Here is a 17,504-nt window from a genome sequence, read left to right on the forward strand (position 1 = left end):
GACACTGCTTACCACCACTGTTGGACCGTCATCTTGGCCGCTGCTTGCATTAGCTTTGGCTTCCTCTACGAACTGCCGGTGCTCACTACTATCATCGAACATTCGTTGCCGACTTCATGGTAGTCAACCATGGATGGCATAGGATGGGTGTTATGTTATGAAGGCTGTACAGCACCGTAGCACACAGACCCCACGCATTGACCCGTACGCGAACCAATGAGCAAGGCTGGCGTGGGAGTTCGACGCAATGCTACTCATCTGCTTGTCGTTACAAAGCTGTGATTCTGTGTGTCAGCAAGATACGGATAACGCTGGGGAGATACGTACGCTGAAATGTACAAGAAAAGTTCCCGATCAGACCTTTGAGTTTGACAGGTCGAAATGATCTGTTGAGACACCGACTGACCTTGGCTCGCCTGATGACATCGAAACTGTGCTGTGGAGCTGATTCGATCGCTTGCCGTAGGTTCATTGCTGTTTCTTTTCTTCGTCTGAGCAGTCGTTCTGATGCCCATGAGCTGCGTGGGTTGTGACGTATGGCTGGTGATACGGACCCACCTAGGTAACTTCTCAGAGACGGCCGATGTGACTGTGGTTTTTGTCCTATATCGCACATCTTAAGAAAATCCGGGATGGGGGAGCTTGGGCTTGAGCGCCCGCAATTTCGTAATCACTTGCTGAGACCCATCAGCCAAAGAGAAGGCCATCCTCAAGCCACAAGATGCAGAGCGGGATGCACCCGAACCAGCCTCTGGTCTCCGGTCTGCTTTGTTGCGCCAACCGAGTATGCATCTGCTCTCCAACCGCAGCATCTTCCTGCTTCGGAGTGCTGAAAAGTGCCGAATGCTTGGTAGGAGAAGCAGGAAGAAAACGGGACAGCATTCTGATCGAACGGGATGTCTGAAGATTTCGGCATGGTGGTTTTCCAACCGAACGGTCTTTTTGCAGAGTGTCACCCCCACTCTAGAGTGCGACAGAACGGGCGCCATAAATAGAAATGTGCATGCACTGTAGCAGCACGTCTCCTGTATTCGACTGTAGCGTAGTGCTGGAAAATGCGGTGTTACGGTGCGGCGCTGTGTCTTCGACTTCTTGTCCAACAAATCTCCGTCAGGTTGTGGAAATCTGGTGGATGGGAAATCATCAGCTGCAAGTGACGCCCGGGAACCACCTAAGCTGCCGCACCCGTCCAACTTGGTTACCGTCATGGCAGCGCCGACGGGCGGTATCTGTGCTTCTTCGGTGAGGTGAGCTTTCACCTCGTCACCTCATCTGCAGAGCAGGATGCACATCATCCTTGAGCGGGGTAATCTACGAGGCGCGTGCCTGGACGAGAGAATCCCATGGTTGGGAGGGTTGGGGGTTGTCAAAGTCGTACGGTATTTTTTTTCTTTATCCCTCTTCACCATCGCAGGGTGGTATCGAGAAGTGTTGGATGTCACCGTGTTGCCTGTTCGAGTGCTGCTCCAGTTGCTACTCCAGTGCTGCTGTTGTCGGTGGAGTTCGTTCGAGTTGGAGTCTGTCATCAGGCGACTTCTGGATATCTCTTCCTGCAGCAGGGCGGGAAACGGCAAGGTTTGGCGGTCGTCGGTGCATCAGGCGAATCAGAAGAGGCGGTAAGCGAAAGCGGCCGGTGTGGACTGGCATCCGCTGCCATCTGGCGGCCACCTCAGCGGGGAGTGCTAGGAAGAGAGAAGGAACTTCTCGACAACCCCGCGATAATTGTTCCTGACCTTGCAAGGATGCCGATTGCATCAGACAGCTGCAGCGCGAGGCTTGTTTGCTTTGCCGCAACTGTCAACTCCACCGCTGTTTCTCCCTCACGAAACACTGGTGCGAAGCTATTCACTCAACGGCTTCTAGAGAAATCCCAATGGGGTGGGAGCCGGGAAAAATGCTTGGTGTGGAGTTGGCACTCAACCTCAACTTCTTCAATAACACCAACAGACTCGTACAAAGACGCAGTGAGATGCTCGGTTACACAGACACTGTCGTCAAGACGCAGGACATGTCTCTGGTCATCCAGTCAGAAACCGTGGAGCAACACGTTGAAGGACCCGCCTCGCCGATTTCAGGACCTCCCTAACAGATATCGTGAGAGAAGGGCCAAAGGGCTTCTTCGCCTACACTAGTTTTGGTGTCGATCCGGCAGCAACCGGCGGCGGCTGGACTTGAGGCTGAGGCGCCGGCATAGGACGACCCTTCGGCACCGAATTACGGGTTGGCATTCTGTTCACGGCGTGTCGCCTCCCAGGAAATTGGATGAGATGCAAGTTACAGCCAACAGAGATTCTGCCACGCCGTTCTTGTGCTTTGTGCTCTGATGGAAGATGTGCAACTCCGAGTCGTCTCGGAAATCAAGTGACGCTCTCTTTCGAGGTTCAAGTTCAACAGATGAGATGGACAGGACAACAACAATAACAGCAGCGAGTTATCATCGGATTCATCACAACGAGATGTCGCTGACTCGCTGATGAGCATGGTGGAGGCAATGGCTGACGGTGGCATAACCCCACACTTTGGTGGCAGCGCAGAGACCATATCCGATATGGCCCGTGCAAATTCCACTGGGTGTTGCGCTGCCTTTTGCTTTCTTTCTCGTTCAGCAATCTTATGCTGTGGAAGCCATGGTGGTACAAACCCGTCGACCCCCTTTTGAGATGGCATCGAACTGATCAGACAGATCGCAGCCAGCCGCAGCCATCGCACCCCGATTGGTGTTCCCTGCCACGCCTGCGTTGAGTGATGAGCTCTCGACTGGTCACGCGAATGTCTTCGATGTCTCTCCCTTGTCCCCAACACTGGTCTGGTCTCCTGGTCTCCTGGTCTCTCTGGCTCCCGAGGCACGGTGCCTCCCGGCTTCGGGCGGTTGGCTTTTCTTTCTCTCTCCCACACGATTCCACTCCTCCATCTTTCCTCCGCCTCTCAGAAGTTCTCGGCTTCGGCACCGTCTCTTTAACCCCACACAGTGCACCCATCCCACAGCAACAGCTCCGCTCCCCAGGGGCTCTAGCTCGCGCTCGACCCGCCCGGCATCCCTTCCACGAGGCTCCGGCTCCGCCAACGGCTTTTCCTATTGCTCAGGCTCATCACCTCAGAGTTTTCCCTCCGAGCTGCAGGGTCTTGTGGCCCAGGAGTCCAGATGCCTTCAGTACGGACGGATGCCCAACTCGCAAAATCTCCCGATCACAGAGCAACCAAAAGTCGCCAGGGTCTACATACATAGGTAGCCTGCAGGGTGGCACCGACGCTGCCACTTGGGTCTTGATCCAGGGACGCTGTGGCTCTGTGCGAGCTGGTGTTCAGGATGCAAGGATGTGTAAGGGACGCCAAGAATGTCCAGGCGGGGAGCTCGGGACCAGGCCAGGGTGGGATTTCTCGTCCCAAGGGGTACCCAGAGGTTCCAACCGCTCCCAGTGCCCGGCGTCCGCTCACGCTCAAGCTCCTACTCCCAGCCTCTGCCTCTGCCTCTGCAGTCCCACGCCGCCTGCCCACCCGCCTGCAGTCTGTACTGACAGCGCGCTGCCCTCCTCTTCCTTGCTCGCTGCAAGTGTCCCTGGCTTGTGTGAAAATGCCCCGGGGAGCCGGTCGCCCCAGCACACCCCAAGGTCTTGGTGCTGCTCACCAAAAGGTCCACAGCTTGCCCGAGGTGCCTATCAGAGCGCCCACGTTCGTCCTTCGTACCCAGTGGTACCTAGTGGAGAGAACTCACCCTGGGTCCCTGGCTGTCTCCCTGGTCCTACCCTTGTTGAGGGTGTCGCTCCTCGTTCGCCCACACACCACCTCACCACCATCCCCTTCCAAGCCCAGCCTGTGGCCCCAGCACCCGCCGCCTGCATGCCGAACCACACCACCCTCCTGCCGCTTCATGACCCGCGACACGTCCTGGAGCAGTGTCGAGTCTCGATGGGTTCTTGCACGGCGAGAGCCTGGGTGATGCACGGCACGCAGCAGAGCACAGGTTCGGGACAAGTAACAACGCCCCTTCTCCACTCCCCCCCTCCCCCCCTTCGTTCCCTCTCGCCTTGCCCTGTCTTGTCCTGTTGTGACTGATGAGACTGTTCAGCAGCAAGTCCTCAGCAGGGAACAGAAAGAAGCCGCGAAAAAGTGAGACGGGGAGAGCCCTGTACACGAGCTGTGTCTTGCCGTTCCGCTCCGGGTCTCGCCTCGCCCACCCCCCTCCCACCCCCGTTCAGTTCATCGCTCAGTCTTAAACTGGTTAAGACCTCCTGGCCGGGTGCCCACCCCATCCACGCGCTCCTGACCCCTGGTACCTTAGTGTCCTGATCGGGCCCACACGTTCTTTGACATTTCCCCCGTCCATATCACTCAAGAGTCCGCCTCACCCCAGTCACTCTTTTGTGTCCACCATCTCTGAGCCCGCAAAGACGCTGCCTCGTCTTCTGGGTCTTCTCGAGACAGGATCAATCTTCCTCACTCACGACGCACTCCGGACGACGTCGACGACGACGACGACACCTTCTACCGGACCGGTCGACCCAGTTGGACATCATGGACATGGACTACATGGACCCTTACCGCCGATACGCCGTTCAGATGCAGGGCTATCATGGCATCCAACAACAAACACAGCCCCAGGACCACCAGTATCCGTATTGGAGTCAGCATATGGTGGCCTACTACCAACAACACCAGCAAAGAGCAGTGATGATGGGACAGGGAGGCATGCACATGTCCAAACAGACAGAGCCCAAGCCAAGACTGGCAAAGGACGAGGTGGAATTGTTGGAGCGCGAATTCAACAAGAACCCCAAGCCAAACAGCAGCACCAAGCGCGAGCTCGCTGAGCAAATGGGAGTGGAGGTTCCCAGGATCAACGTTGGTCTACCGCAATGCGTAGGAAGTGTCATATGCTAACGTGCTTTTGCAGAATTGGTTCCAAAACCGCCGGGCAAAAGAGAAGCAGATGAGAAAGACAGCCGAATTCGAGGCGCAACAGGCAAGAGAAAAGGAGGCTTCGGAGGTCAAGGAATCCGGTGACCAAGAGCAGGGTACCGTGACCGAGTTCTACGGCCTGAGCAACAAGCACCAACCTCTTGGGTTATCAACTGCCAAGTTTGGGGGGAGCGATGATGGCACTGATAGCGATGATGGCGCTTCAGGACCACAGCCTCTCATCGAGTCAGCGGGCGCTTCATCCACAGTAACGCCTGGAGGTGACACTCCAGTAAGCCCAGGGAGTGATTACGTTCACGTCAAGTATGAACACGTCAAATCGCCCGTTCACCGCTCACAAGACGCATCGGACCTTGACCAGCCGTCAACAGCCATGAGCGCGTTCACCACGCCCCAACAGGAGATCAACTTTCAGCAGCCGACGCCTTTCAGCTTCAGGCAGGCGAACCCGGAGCTTTTGGATGGCTTGTCGGGCCATGAGCTGCACAGAGTCCAAAGCCAGGATCATATCGATACAGGGGAAACAAGTCACTTCGGCTCGTTCCCTGACCGAGACTATTTTGCGTCACCTCTCATCCCACGCTTCCCGTCTGAAATGATACCCGAAAACTTGGTCAGCGCCGAAACCGAGCTTCTCCAACGCCGAGTATCCGAGGAAAATTTGGTGAAATGTGAAGCTCTGTCGCCGACTTCCTTGCCCGAGTCGCCTTTGACAGTGTCAGACTTGCGCTTCAAATCCCCACCACCCCCAGCTGATATCGCTGGCCGCAGGAAATTGCGACGTCCAGCGCCTCTCGGACCATCCTCCTTGAGAGGTGGCGCTGGGCCGAAAGCGGGCATTGAAGCTCCTCGAAGATCAGAAACGGCAAGCCCGATGAGACGCATCTCTTCCGCTACGGGAGGCCTAGGTGGGCGCGTACAAAAGTCGTTCATGGGACCAGGTGGACCGAGGTCGCCGTTTGCGATGGAGCGCAACAAGGAGGCGCTTCTTCAGAGTCTCCAGGACGGCCAATCTCCCGCAATGGCTTCTTTGAACAGCGCCATGTCACCGTTGAGCCCTGGGGGACACAATCAGAGCGCGCGTGAAGGAACAGTTGGTATCAGTTCTTCAGATGAAGAGGCTGGCTTTACGTATGGGTCCCTTGGTGCCGTGGGCGGGTTTTCCATGTATAAATCCGAGACCACCATGAAGACACCACCAGGGACTCCGGGTCTACAAATGGGTATGCAAGACGCATACTTCACAGGCTCCATGGACCACGCCTGGAATTTCGCCCCACAGGACGAACCCCTTCCCACGCCAAGCCTCTGCAGCCACGGGGGATCCGAGCTTGAGTTCTCGATGGCGCCTCAGATGCCTGGTTATGTGGCCAGCCAGCCTGTGACACCCTCATTTCCGCCACAGTCCATGGGCCCAACATACAACGGTTTTTTTGGCCCTTCGCTCGCCCAAACCGAATATCACTTCCCCGACTCTTATGCAACTGAGCCATCAGCACGATCTTCGCCCACCAACATGCCACGATCGAAGCAATTCCAGTTTGCTCAAAATATCACCCCCCAGGACTTCAGTGCGGACAAGTCATAAACCGTCAGTGTTCTGATTTCTGGCCCCTCGAAATCGAAGCGGGCCGTTGTACCATTATCATTTTTTGTTTTGTTTTATGCATGCAACAAAATCGTCTTGACCGAGTTTCTTTTGTCTTTGTTTTCGGAGTCGGGACGGTTGGAGTCGCGCAGCCCCTATAAACGTGGGATATGGCTTTGGTTCTTCAAACGACTTATCAGCAACAATTACTTGACAACACACACACACACACACTCTCTCTCTCTCTCTCTCTCTCTCTCTCTCTCTCACACACACACACACACACACGGAAAAGTGGACTCACTTAATGTAATGATATACGGATATGTGTCTTTTTCTGGCTTCTTATGTCTTTTTTTTCTTTTTGGGAGGGTGGGGGGAGGTTTGGTCAACGGAATTGGTATTGGCTTTGGATACCCCTGCTTGGCATGAGAGAAAGGGGTTGTCCATCCCTTGGCTCTCACCCTGCGTTACCTGGCGTCGGATGGATTCAATGCTCTAGTATAGGCATCATCTCAGCGGCAGCGGTGGTGCTGGTAGCATTTCGGGGGAGCATACACACAGCAGACATGGTGGAGGATATGGCTGTGATGAAAGAGGGATGCGAGAGAGAAAAAAAGATGTGGAAGCATATTTTGTATAAAGTCCGTCGTAAACGAAATGGACAGAAAATGGGACACAGGAAAGAAGGCGGGAGGAGAAACCTGTTATGTACCTGATATATATACAACATGGATCACTGGCAGAGAAATCTGCCTGAGGCGCAATGGTTGAAGAAGAACAAAGAAACAACAGTTTGGCCGCGGCCGCTGATATTTGAACATGATTTCCGTTTCCCATACTGTCAATATGTGGTGGCATTCTGCCTTTTCCAGATTTCACTCTTACTAACTTCAATATATTGTGTTGAATTTCGTTTTTGCTGCTTGCGGCCCGGGCCGCGGGGAAGTGGGAGGGGGTCAAATAAGCATATGTATGATCTGCTCGGTAAAGGTAGCCGAGTTGATAGTGTGGATGGAGATTTTTGGGGTGGGAATTCAATGATCTGCGTCAAGTGCCTTAGAAGTGTAACAATTCGCCAAGATGAAATAGATTGATTTTCTCTGAGGAGGGGGGCGGGGCGGATGTTGTAACCCGTCCGGTTGTGTTTGTGGGTTGTGGGAGTTTTTTGGTTTGGTGGTTGGTTACACTTGGGGAAAGGAAGACCCTTGGGAGTTTGGTAGTATGCGCATAGCCGCCGGGTAAATGTTGATACTTTATTGCCATGACGTGTTTGTTAGGAGTTGGTGGCCGTATGCTGTGAAGCAAGGGCCTTTTGGTTTTAAATGTTGTGGAGAGGAGGAGAGACTTTGCTCTTTGGATCGGAGTTATGAACTAAACCCCTCGCCTTTAAGCGCTGACTAACTACCGCCAGGTTAGGTAGGTAGAGTGGTGGGATTGTTAGATCTAGACATGCATAACATACCTAACTTTAGTTGGCGATTTGAGATCGATGCATCACACTGCGAGGAGATCGATCCTACTGCTTAATGCGTACCTGCCCTACCTTATGTACGTGGCTGAGATCCTAGGCAATGGCTTATCTCTCTGAGCCTGTTGGTTAGGTACTTGCTGGTACTCATTCATCACCAACAACTGCCAAGTTCGCTTTTGATTAGCCCAAAACAGACGGCAATAAATTTAGAGGTAACGATCAGTGTGGGTTGTTGCCATTCCTTTGAGGGCGGTATTACAGCCCCAGGATATTGTTGAGCAAGCATAGAGAGGTGGGCAGCATCAAACAGATTCCAATATTATTCATTACATAACCTCAAAGTTGGAGCAGTTGGCTAACAACAAGCCCACCTGTTACATCAATAAACTTCCATTGCACGTCGTGGGTGGCGATAGACGAAAAAGGCCTGCATGCAGCCCTTTACAAAAGCCAAAGGTGGAAAAGCCGATGAACCATATCATAACAAGATCCAGAGGTCAGTAGGTAGCATGAGGAAATTGGCACACTTCATATACCAGTTCAGAAATTTTTGCCTTGTAGCACCTATCTGACCAATATTGACCACCCTATCAATTCCACTCCCTCTGATGAAAAGAGCAACATGCCAAAAATGTAGAAATACCCTCCATCATCCCTCTCTTTGTTGCCCCCTTCAGGCATACATACACACACACACACACACACACCCACACACCAAAATTTTTTTTAAAAAAAATAGGAGAGAAGAATGAGATCCAAAAAAAAAAACCCAAGGGGTATCCATTTCGTTTTCGTTTCGTGGTTTCGCTCAATGTGTACAACAAACATCTTTCAAAAGCAAACATGGTTTGCCAGTCTTTGGTCATGTAGTGCTGAGTAAATAAGTACCATAACACCCCATACAAAAAGAAAACAATGGGGCCATTAAGCATCACCCACCCAACTCAGTAAAACCCATCCGGCCCGGCACTCCCCTTCGTGGAAGCAGACGCAGTAGTTGGCGTGTTCTGTGTGCTGCTCGCATCGCTACTAGGCGTCGAGGGCTCCACGACCCGGTTCCTAATCGTCATGATCCACTCGTGCTGCAGCAGCTCAATCGCTGTCGCCCTCTTCTTCGAGTCGCGCACGAAGCACCTCCTCAAAAAGTCAATCCCCTGCGGGCTGAGCTGGTCCGACGTCGGGAGTTGCGGCGGGTTTCCCTGGGCGATGTTGTACATGATGGCCCACTCGTTGTCGAGATTGGCCCAGGGGCGTCTCCCGGTCGCCATCTCGAGGATGACGCAGCCGAGGGACCAAATGTCAACGGCACCAAAGTGGCCCGGGTTCTCGCCCTTGATCACCTCGGGAGACATGTACATGGGCGTTCCAGTCATGGACTTGTTGGGCTTCGTGCTGGTGATGTCTTGCACGAGTGTTCGGCCCTGGCGAGCGATCAGTTTGGCGGCGCCGAAATCGACGTATTTGATGATGCCATTGTGGTCAAGGAGGATGTCTGTGGCGTTTGTTAGTGCCTTTGAACATGTCAGATGGTCTGCTAGACTTACTCTCTGGCTTGATATCACGGTGGGCGATCCTCAACTCATGCAAGTACGCCAAACCCTCGAGAAGCTGCAGAGCATACACCATGATGACTTGCTCATCCTCGATACGCCCGTGCTCCAGCAAGTTGGCAAGCGAGCCACCTGAGCAAAACTCCATAAACATGTAGACACGATCGCGGTGTACCTCAATACCAAAGTACGATACAACGTTGGGGTGATCCACAGATTCCAAAACGCGCATTTCGTCCCTAATCGTATGAGCAACGTTGGGAATAAGCTTGGGGTCTTGCAGGCGAATCTCCTTCACCGCCATAAGCTGGCCTGTGTCAAGGTTCATGGCAGCGTAGACATTGCCAAACGTGCCACCGCCGACAAACTGCCCTTGTTGCCAGCGGATGGTAAAGTTGTTGGCTGTTGATGAGAGCCAGGCGAGCGAGCGGTCGACCTCGTTTGACACCTCCAAGACTCGGCCCATTGCTGACCGTTCTACAAGGATTTGCTTTCGAATATCGTCAACCTTAACCAGCTCCTCAAGGCGGCGCTCTGTTACACAGCTCGCGGCCATTTCGTCATCCATAATCTGGCCCTTGTTCAGTCGCTTCATCTGGCTGATAAGCGTCTCCATGCGCTGTTTCTCAGCCTGGGCCGCAACGTTTGACCTGGCGCCCATGATATCGAAATGCGAAATCAACAGAGCCATGCACCCAGCAACCTTGGTCCGTAACTTGACATATTCATCGTCGCCAAGCGCTAGCATGTGCTTGCCTCTGGTCATGACCATGGCAAACTCAAGCGCCTGTACAGTCCAGCGGAACGTCTTGCGATCAGAGGGAACGCAGTCATCACAGATAAAGCTAACCCAGTCCAGCGCCAGCTTGGTAAGCTTCATGTTGTTCATCGTCCTCCGGTTGTTGTCCATGTACAGCAAGGAGCGCTGACCGAACTCAGTAGCGAATATGAAGCAGGTCTGTATGAGCTCCTGACAGTTCAGACCCTTGGTCTGCCGTCGAATTGTCTCCACACTGTCCATGAAGGCATTTGACAGCTTGAAAGCAACTTTGCGGATCTCCATGAGGCGAAGGTTCACCTTGTGCAAAGTTGACCTCTGTTCGACCACAATGTCAATGTGCATATCAATCGTCTCCAAAAACGCCTTTCTTGCGTTCACCAAGACATGTTGTGAACCACCCGCAATGAGTCTCATGTGGCCCAACTTGATATCGAGTGGTTCTTCCCGCACTGACAAGCTAAGCTTGGAGCCGAACCAGTTAGGTGCGTTTTCAGCCTTGATGATCAGGAGGTAGGGTTCTGCGGGGTCTTCTGCGATGACATCGTAGGAGAAGGTGCCCATAAGACGCTGGATCACGTCCGGGCGGTTTGCTAACGAAGGCGATGCGATGATGTGGATGCCTTTGTGTTCGGGGCTGCCCGTGTAAACTTGGAAGTGGTGCGTGTCCATCAGCCGATCATAGAGGTCTTGGAGCTTTTCTGGGCCCCAGGCAATGGTGAAATCACAGGCATTTTCGTAATTCTCGCTGAGCATCCTGGAGAAGCGCTGCAGCATTCTCTGACGCACACGAACGGAGTCCAGAGTTTGCTTGTACCGCTTCGTCATCTCGGTCACACTCTCTTTGGGTTTCCTCTGCAGTTCTTTCTCAAAGGTCTGGTGAAGTCGGTTGAAGGCCTTGAAGGTCAGTGAACTGAACTGTTCAGCAGCCTCAATATCTCCGCGCGTGAGATGACTGCCAATTTCGTTTCCAAACTCCCACTCCTGAAACAGCAATTCTGCCTCCTTGAAGGTGTTCTTGTTCCCGCTGAGCTTCCAGTTCAGCATCTTGAAGTAGTATTTGAGCGCATCCAAAATGACCCTGTCAAAATCTTCGTCGATGCAAGGGGGTAAATCCCACCAAGGTTCTGGTGCTGAGATCATCATGTACTCGGACCTGATTTTGATGGCAAGTTTCAAGATGATTTGGAATTGTGAGATCATCTGGTCTTGCATCAGAGGGTTCTGCTGTGCCGAGTCCTTCATCTTTTTGGCATAAGCTAGCCGCACCTTGATGATTTCCTCAATAAGTCTTGACGGAAAGCTGATCAAGGTGAGCAGCTCCTCGATATAAGGGGGGAGATGGCGCTTTTGAAAGCCCTGGGCCTTGTCGATCAGGGTGCGCTTCGCCTTTTCGATAACTCGCGAGATTCCGTCCAGCATGCTCCTCCTCCTGAGATTTTTGCCATCAGCACCATTGTCCTCATGAAGCGACTTGAGGCCCTCTTCCTTCAAGAGACGGTCCATGAACGAGGTATCATCGCCCAGACCGTTTCCGCCACCTGGCTTGTGGAAATCGAGGGCTTCATTGCCAACCCATCTCTTCAAGATTGACAATTCCGTGTTGATCATTTCGTTGACGTTGTACCAAGATATAACAGATTCACATGTCTCCTCGTACGCCTCATAGGCCCCGGGCTTAAGCGCCGCAACGAGGGCTGTGCTGGAGGGATAAAGACTCTCGATCTTGTCAATCTTGGCGATGGCGTCGCGGACCTGGCCGATGGGAGGTTTTCCGGCCTCACTCTGCCCAGCAATGGAGAAATTGATGACCTCATTGACCAAGCGGTCCAAACCCGCCTGAGCCTCCTCGGTCATCCTCTTTTGAACCGGCAAGTGTCTGTCGCATATTTTTGCGCGGATGGCCAACCATAGCTCAGCCTTGTGAGCGCTTCTCCCTGCTTCCTCATCCGCCGAACCGATAAGACGCTTCTTCTCCTGGCGGACAACATCGCCAGTCAGTACCGCCTCGAGCATGCCGTGCCATTCTAACCGCTCCCGATTCTGGGGATCCCTTAGGTCCTCTTCTGTGATCTGACTCTCTTCGCTGTTGACAAACATGATGTGCGCATCTTCGTAGCTGTCGAATGGACCCTCTGAAGATGGGGTTTCGCCCTCGGAATCTGAATCGTACTGCTCGCCAGAGCCGTAAGCGTCGAAGTAGTCGCTGTTACCGTGGTCTTGCTGGCGTAACCTTCGGACGTACTCTCGCTCCTGGGCTCGGAATGTCGAGCTTCCTGCCAACGGTCGTGGTCGCGATCCGTCTCGGGGGTGAGTTGGAGTAGCTCCTATGTAGGACGAGGGTGGGGGCTGTTGTGGCCTTCGCGCGGTATATGGCTGGTAGGTATTCGAAGGTGTTCTAGCAGGTCCCGTGGGGCGTTGAGGTCGTGGAGTAGCGCCATTCCCATAGTGAGCCGAGTCGGCCGTGCCACGTTGGCGACTGGCCGCGCCGTTCGCGAGGCCCGTGGAAGGATGTGGCTGCATGATGCCGGAGTGGACTGGAGCGTCGGCATAGCGAGCCAGAGAGCCAAGTTCGTCATGCTGTTCTAGCAAATGGCGATCTGTAAGCAAATGCAGATCTCCCGATGATACCGCAAGCTCCGAGTCAGATGGCAACGCTATCGCACGGCCATTGAACCTCTCGGGCCGCACAAACTGGTCGTCTTCGGTCTGCGAGAAGCGGACGGTACGGGGTGATGTTTCGCTGGCCATTGCGATGGCAGGTTGCTGTTGGTGAATTCGAGGCCCAGGTACGATGATCGAGCGAGGTTGGTACAGTGATCAATCGATCGTATGCCCACTGCTGGCGGAAACCAAGCTATTGAGGCGGCAATTCGTCCTGGCCATCGGCGCACAGAGGGAGAAGGGGGGAGGGATTAGTCGGCGGTATGTGAGCAATTGGCCCAAATGTCGTCTGATTTATGGCTGGGATATTCAATGGAAAGAGCCGTCTGCCGTCAAGACGAGCTGGTGATGGACGTTACACTAACGGCAACAAAAGCGGGCCCGTGGCAAAAGATGGCGAGCAGAAAGGTGGCCAAGAAAGGTTAAGGAAGCTTTGCAAGGAGCTCCCCTGACAGTGCATCCAAGGTCTCATTGGCCAAAGTCGAACAGTTTAAGCAACTGGCACACGAGGAGAATTTGTTATCAGCGGCTCAATAAAAACATGGTGGTTCGAGCTGATCGAAGCTTGAGTAGGCTCATCGGGATCGGCTTGGTAGTGCAACATCTGCCAAGCATCTCCAACGCTGGGTGCAAGTTACACAGCGCTGTTTCAGGAAAGGGATGATTATGTATGAAGAGAATGCGCTAGTACACACATGCTCTCCACTAGCCCATGTGAAACAGATTCTCCCAAAGATCAGCAGTCTCGAGATGGGAATGTGGATTTAAAGATGTTTCGTTTCTCCCGCCTCAGGGTTCAGGTTAAGTGAAGACAGGATGGCTTGTGCGGGGGACAGAGGTTCTACGCCGTTGGCTGACGGGAACGCGTCTGTCGCGCTGGGTTGAGCATGGATCACAACGCGTGACGCCAGAGCCAGGGCGGGACAAGCATCTGCCAATGAACATTTTTGGAATTCGAGATTCGAGAGACTTACACATGAGCCTCACAACACCTGCGTCCTAACATTGGTTACCACCGTTCACAGTTCACCAGGTTTCTATATTCTCAACATGTACCGCTAACCGACTCATTCCCGTTTTTATCAATATGTCCTCCGCAGTGAGGCCGAGTTCTGGCGGCGCGTCACTGTCGCACTCTCGTTCAGACTCCATTTCCACCTCGATCTCACTGCTACCCCTCCCTTTGTCACGGCCTGCGAGCCGGGCTTCAGCTGGTGGTGGCATACTCACACCGGCCCGCGATGCCGAGCTCAACCAGCCAGGTCGTCGCCAGAGCATCCACGATCAAGATGTCTTTGGTTCAAGAAAACGGAAGCGAGATGTCTCGACACCAGGACTGAGCACTGACAGTTTACTAAAAGCTCCAATTGTTTTGAAGGTATTGTCTTTCTTTTATAACCAGTCTCAATCGCTCATGTTTGACGGTAGCTAACCTTTGTACAGCCCCATCCGTCTAGCCTTACATCGAGACCGTGTATGCTCCACCCTCTCATGATGCTTCCCCGCGAGAGCCTACCGCTGTCCGCCCTCGACCTCGTCAAGCCACACGGAGAACTTCCATCCACCCGTCTTTTTGAGTCCAAGATTAAGATTCTCGACCTCGAGGGACGCCTGGGCCACAGTGTCCTCATTGCCCGTTCAGAGATCACCAAAATGGTATATGCCGTCGAAAGCGAAAGCCCTGGGTTATACGTGCTGTGCAAACTGGGCTCATGGGTGGATGTTGGAGAGGTCAGTCATGATGCTACCGTGGTCTGCAAGGAGAGATTGAAAGGCCCAAAGCAGGTCAAAGTCGAAGATCCGGCCGGCGCGCCTCTTATAACACCACAAATGTACAAGGAGAACAAGAGGAGGAAACTCGCTATCGAAGAACTCCAGGCCGCCACTCGCAGACGATCAGGAACTCTCACCGATATGGACTCTCACAGTCAGATTTCGGCATTGCCCAACTCTAGGCCTGCTTCAAGAGGAATCGTTGGGTCTAGACCGGCCTCCAGAGGAGTTGGAACTCAAATTGTTCAGCCACCAGAGGAGATTTTGGCCGACTCTCTCGCTTTGCTATCCAGCACGCGAGACAGCACCCCAGCCCCTCTTCCGGTCTCAGATACTGGTTGCCAGGCAGAGCCACAGTCCCAGCCGCAGGAGCAGGAGCAGGATAAGCCGACCGCCGAAGGCATCATGGACAACATTAGAACACAGTATCAAGAAGCTCTCTATCATTCAAAGGTAAGAATCTTGGTGTCCGACCTACTCGTTTGTCAATATGCTCACTGGCCTAGGGATCGCTGGCATATTTCGCAAAGGGCCCACTGTCCAGGGCTCGAGCCGCCTTCCACCCCGCTACAGGCTCCGATCTCGAAATGGCTGACTTGGTAGAGTTTTTGAAGAGTCTCATCATGACAACTATCCTGGTGGATAAGAAGTACCGCGAAACAATTCCCGCTATCATCGAGAAAATGAAAACGTGCCTTGAGGACTCGGACAACGCCCAGACAAAGCGCAAGAAACGGAAGGTGAAGAAGCCCAAGATGGGGAAAGATGGCTTGTACCCAAGTGAAGTGGACCACGTTAAGAGGTGGTGGACTTCACATCTGCCGATTGCTGTTGGGAATGAAGAGGAAGAAGCAAAGACCGTTTCCCAGACCGAAGCCAGGTATCACGTCTCCTGCCTTCGACGGAGAGAAACTCAGTTGCAGATGATCCTAATCATGGAAATTCTGGCGCTGGAACCGTTGATACGGCCAAAGGATCCTGTTGGTGACTACCTGCTGCCTGGCGAGTCTCGAGCACCATCTCGCGAAGCAAGTCAAGAGCCGACAGCGAAGAAACGGAACAAGCACAATCTTCCTGTACTTTTGGATGTTCACGCTGATCGCCTTTGTATTTGGCAGTCGGTAACACTGGATGAGGTCAAAGCGCTGGCTGAGTCTCAAGCACCCAAAGAGGGTGCCAGGCCCAAGCGAATCGACTCTGACCCCCTGAATGACTTTTGTGTGGAAATCATCCTACCCTTTTTCGCTGCACGTCTCCCAGAGCTTTGCGACTCCATCAACAGAAAGTTGGGTGGCCCTGTGGCTCAGTCGCCACCGAAGAAAGAGTTTGTGAAGCCAGCTGTTGTCTCAAAAGCGAAACCTGGTGCGCCAGCAAAGCGGCCTGCCGCCCTGAAGAAGGACAGCGATCGATCGCTCCAGCGAGCGCTTTCCAACGAGCGTATGAGACGTAGTGTCTCAAGAGAGCCATCCAAGGCGATCGCCCTTATGCGATCTGCGAGCGCGACGGCAATTCCTGGACTGAAGCGGGAGGGTAGTGAGCCCCTGCTCATGGGAATGGTCCCCCGCCAAGACAAGAGTTTGAAGGAGAAGCCAACAAATGTCTTCCCACGTGGGGAAGATCTCAGAGCGAGAAAGAAGGCCCAGGTAGATGCCGAGTTGAAGGATGCCATCTCGGCGCTTAAGAAGCCAAACCGGGCACTGGCTGTGAAAGAATTTGCTGACGCAGTGGACAAGAGAGCTTCTGCGGGTGTCAACCAGGTGAAGAAGGTGAAGAAGCCGCGGACACCTTCTATTGTCAAAGCAACTCCAGCAAACGGCCGCTTCAAGGATGTCCTTGCGGGCGACAATGCGCGTGGACAAACATCTCAATCTTTTGAAGCCATCCCACCATCAAGCGCCTCCATGATCCCAGCATCGACATTACCGCACAAGTTCACCAATGCATTGGCACCACCGCCATCGTCAACACCGATCAGGATCAGCGCGACTCCGGCCCGCAAACCAGCCTCGGTCAGCACCTTCCACACCCTGCAGGCAATCCAGGAGACACCGGGCCCCATCTTGGCCTCGTCTCCCATCATGGCAAGAAAAGCAGCGCCCGCACCGACTCAGGGCCAAAGAGCCTCTACACAATTCCTATCTATACCTCAGGAAGCGATAGACCACTTCCCCTCCTCGCCCGGGCTACCGGCGCTCTTTGAGACACCGGTCAACCCTAAATTTCATAAAACGGCCACGGTTATCAATGACAGCCCTATTCGGTCAAAGCTATTCACGTTGGCACCAGCCCAACAGAAACAAAAGGAGAAGGAAGCCCTACCGCCGGGGACACTCGGACAGACAGTTCTCACGAAGGAGACAGCGAGCATATACGCCCAACTCGGGTGGGACGACGACGATGACATTATATAATGAACCTGGCATGAAACAATCAACATCACAGCATAAGCAAAATTTCGCATGGCATCAGGGGTTTACTGAGCAGGTTCGGGATTGGGGGAAAGAAGTATTTCGCTTGGGAGCATTGTCGGCAGAAGAGGATACCTTAAATAGTTCATAAATTTTGTGTTGTATAAGTCACGTATATAGATGCCCATTAGTTGGCACAAAAAAGGGAATGGGTAATAGGTAGGGATGTCAAAATATTAGTGGTTAAAGCATGGCGTCTAATGGTATTATTACTTTTGATTGTTAATTCCCTCGCAAGCCTCTCGTTGTTATTATCATTCCCATTTTCAACAACCTATCTTACCACCCAGCA

General features: G+C 53.3%; 3 protein-coding genes across 3 annotated transcripts; 2 read left to right on the forward strand and 1 right to left on the reverse strand.

Annotated features, from left to right (window-relative positions):
- Positions 1 to 1,723: 1,723 nt before the first annotated feature.
- QC764_112070 (uncharacterized protein) lies at positions 1,724 to 7,387 on the forward strand. The gene is made up of 3 exons (XM_062942467.1): positions 1,724 to 2,633; positions 2,684 to 4,839; positions 4,892 to 7,387. The coding sequence occupies exons 2-3, from the start codon at positions 4,513 to 4,515 to the stop codon at positions 6,503 to 6,505; spliced, it is 1,941 nt and encodes a 646-aa protein (XP_062805421.1). The 5' UTR covers positions 1,724 to 2,633; positions 2,684 to 4,512; the 3' UTR covers positions 6,506 to 7,387.
- A 1,104-nt stretch (positions 7,388 to 8,491) lies between these two features.
- On the reverse strand, positions 8,492 to 13,676 carry SSK2 (Suppressor of Sensor Kinase (SLN1)). Its single transcript, XM_062942468.1, has 2 exons — positions 9,524 to 13,676; positions 8,492 to 9,471 (listed from the first exon to the last, which is right to left on the reverse strand). Exons 1-2 carry the CDS (start codon positions 13,056 to 13,058, stop codon positions 8,924 to 8,926), a joined length of 4,083 nt encoding a protein of 1,360 aa, XP_062805422.1. The 5' UTR covers positions 13,059 to 13,676; the 3' UTR covers positions 8,492 to 8,923.
- On the forward strand, positions 13,654 to 17,497 carry QC764_112090 (uncharacterized protein). The gene is made up of 3 exons (XM_062942469.1): positions 13,654 to 14,349; positions 14,415 to 15,197; positions 15,251 to 17,497. Exons 1-3 carry the CDS (start codon positions 14,059 to 14,061, stop codon positions 17,153 to 17,155), a joined length of 2,979 nt encoding a protein of 992 aa, XP_062805423.1. The 5' UTR covers positions 13,654 to 14,058; the 3' UTR covers positions 17,156 to 17,497.
- Positions 17,498 to 17,504: the final 7 nt, after the last annotated feature.

Source organism: Podospora pseudoanserina, chromosome 1 (assembly GCF_035222485.1).
Source record: "Podospora pseudoanserina strain CBS 124.78 chromosome 1, whole genome shotgun sequence".
Classification (NCBI taxonomy): domain Eukaryota; kingdom Fungi; phylum Ascomycota; class Sordariomycetes; order Sordariales; family Podosporaceae; genus Podospora; species Podospora pseudoanserina.

Excerpts from the sequence above, each read along its gene's own strand:
- QC764_112070 (XM_062942467.1), top strand. The coding sequence starts at position 4,513 with ATGGACATGGACTACATGGACCCTTACCGCCGATACGCCGTTCAGATG. Across the intron at positions 4,840-4,891 it reads TGGAGGTTCCCAGGATCAAC|AATTGGTTCCAAAACCGCCG; the intron begins GTTGGTCTACCG and ends GTGCTTTTGCAG.
- SSK2 (XM_062942468.1), bottom strand. The coding sequence starts at position 13,058 with ATGGCCAGCGAAACATCACCCCGTACCGTCCGCTTCTCGCAGACCGAA. Across the intron at positions 9,472-9,523 it reads CCGTGATATCAAGCCAGAGA|ACATCCTCCTTGACCACAAT; the intron begins GTAAGTCTAGCA and ends CAAACGCCACAG.
- QC764_112090 (XM_062942469.1), top strand. The coding sequence starts at position 14,059 with ATGTCCTCCGCAGTGAGGCCGAGTTCTGGCGGCGCGTCACTGTCGCAC. Across the intron at positions 14,350-14,414 it reads AAGCTCCAATTGTTTTGAAG|CCCCATCCGTCTAGCCTTAC; the intron begins GTATTGTCTTTC and ends ACCTTTGTACAG. Across the intron at positions 15,198-15,250 it reads AAGCTCTCTATCATTCAAAG|GGATCGCTGGCATATTTCGC; the intron begins GTAAGAATCTTG and ends TCACTGGCCTAG.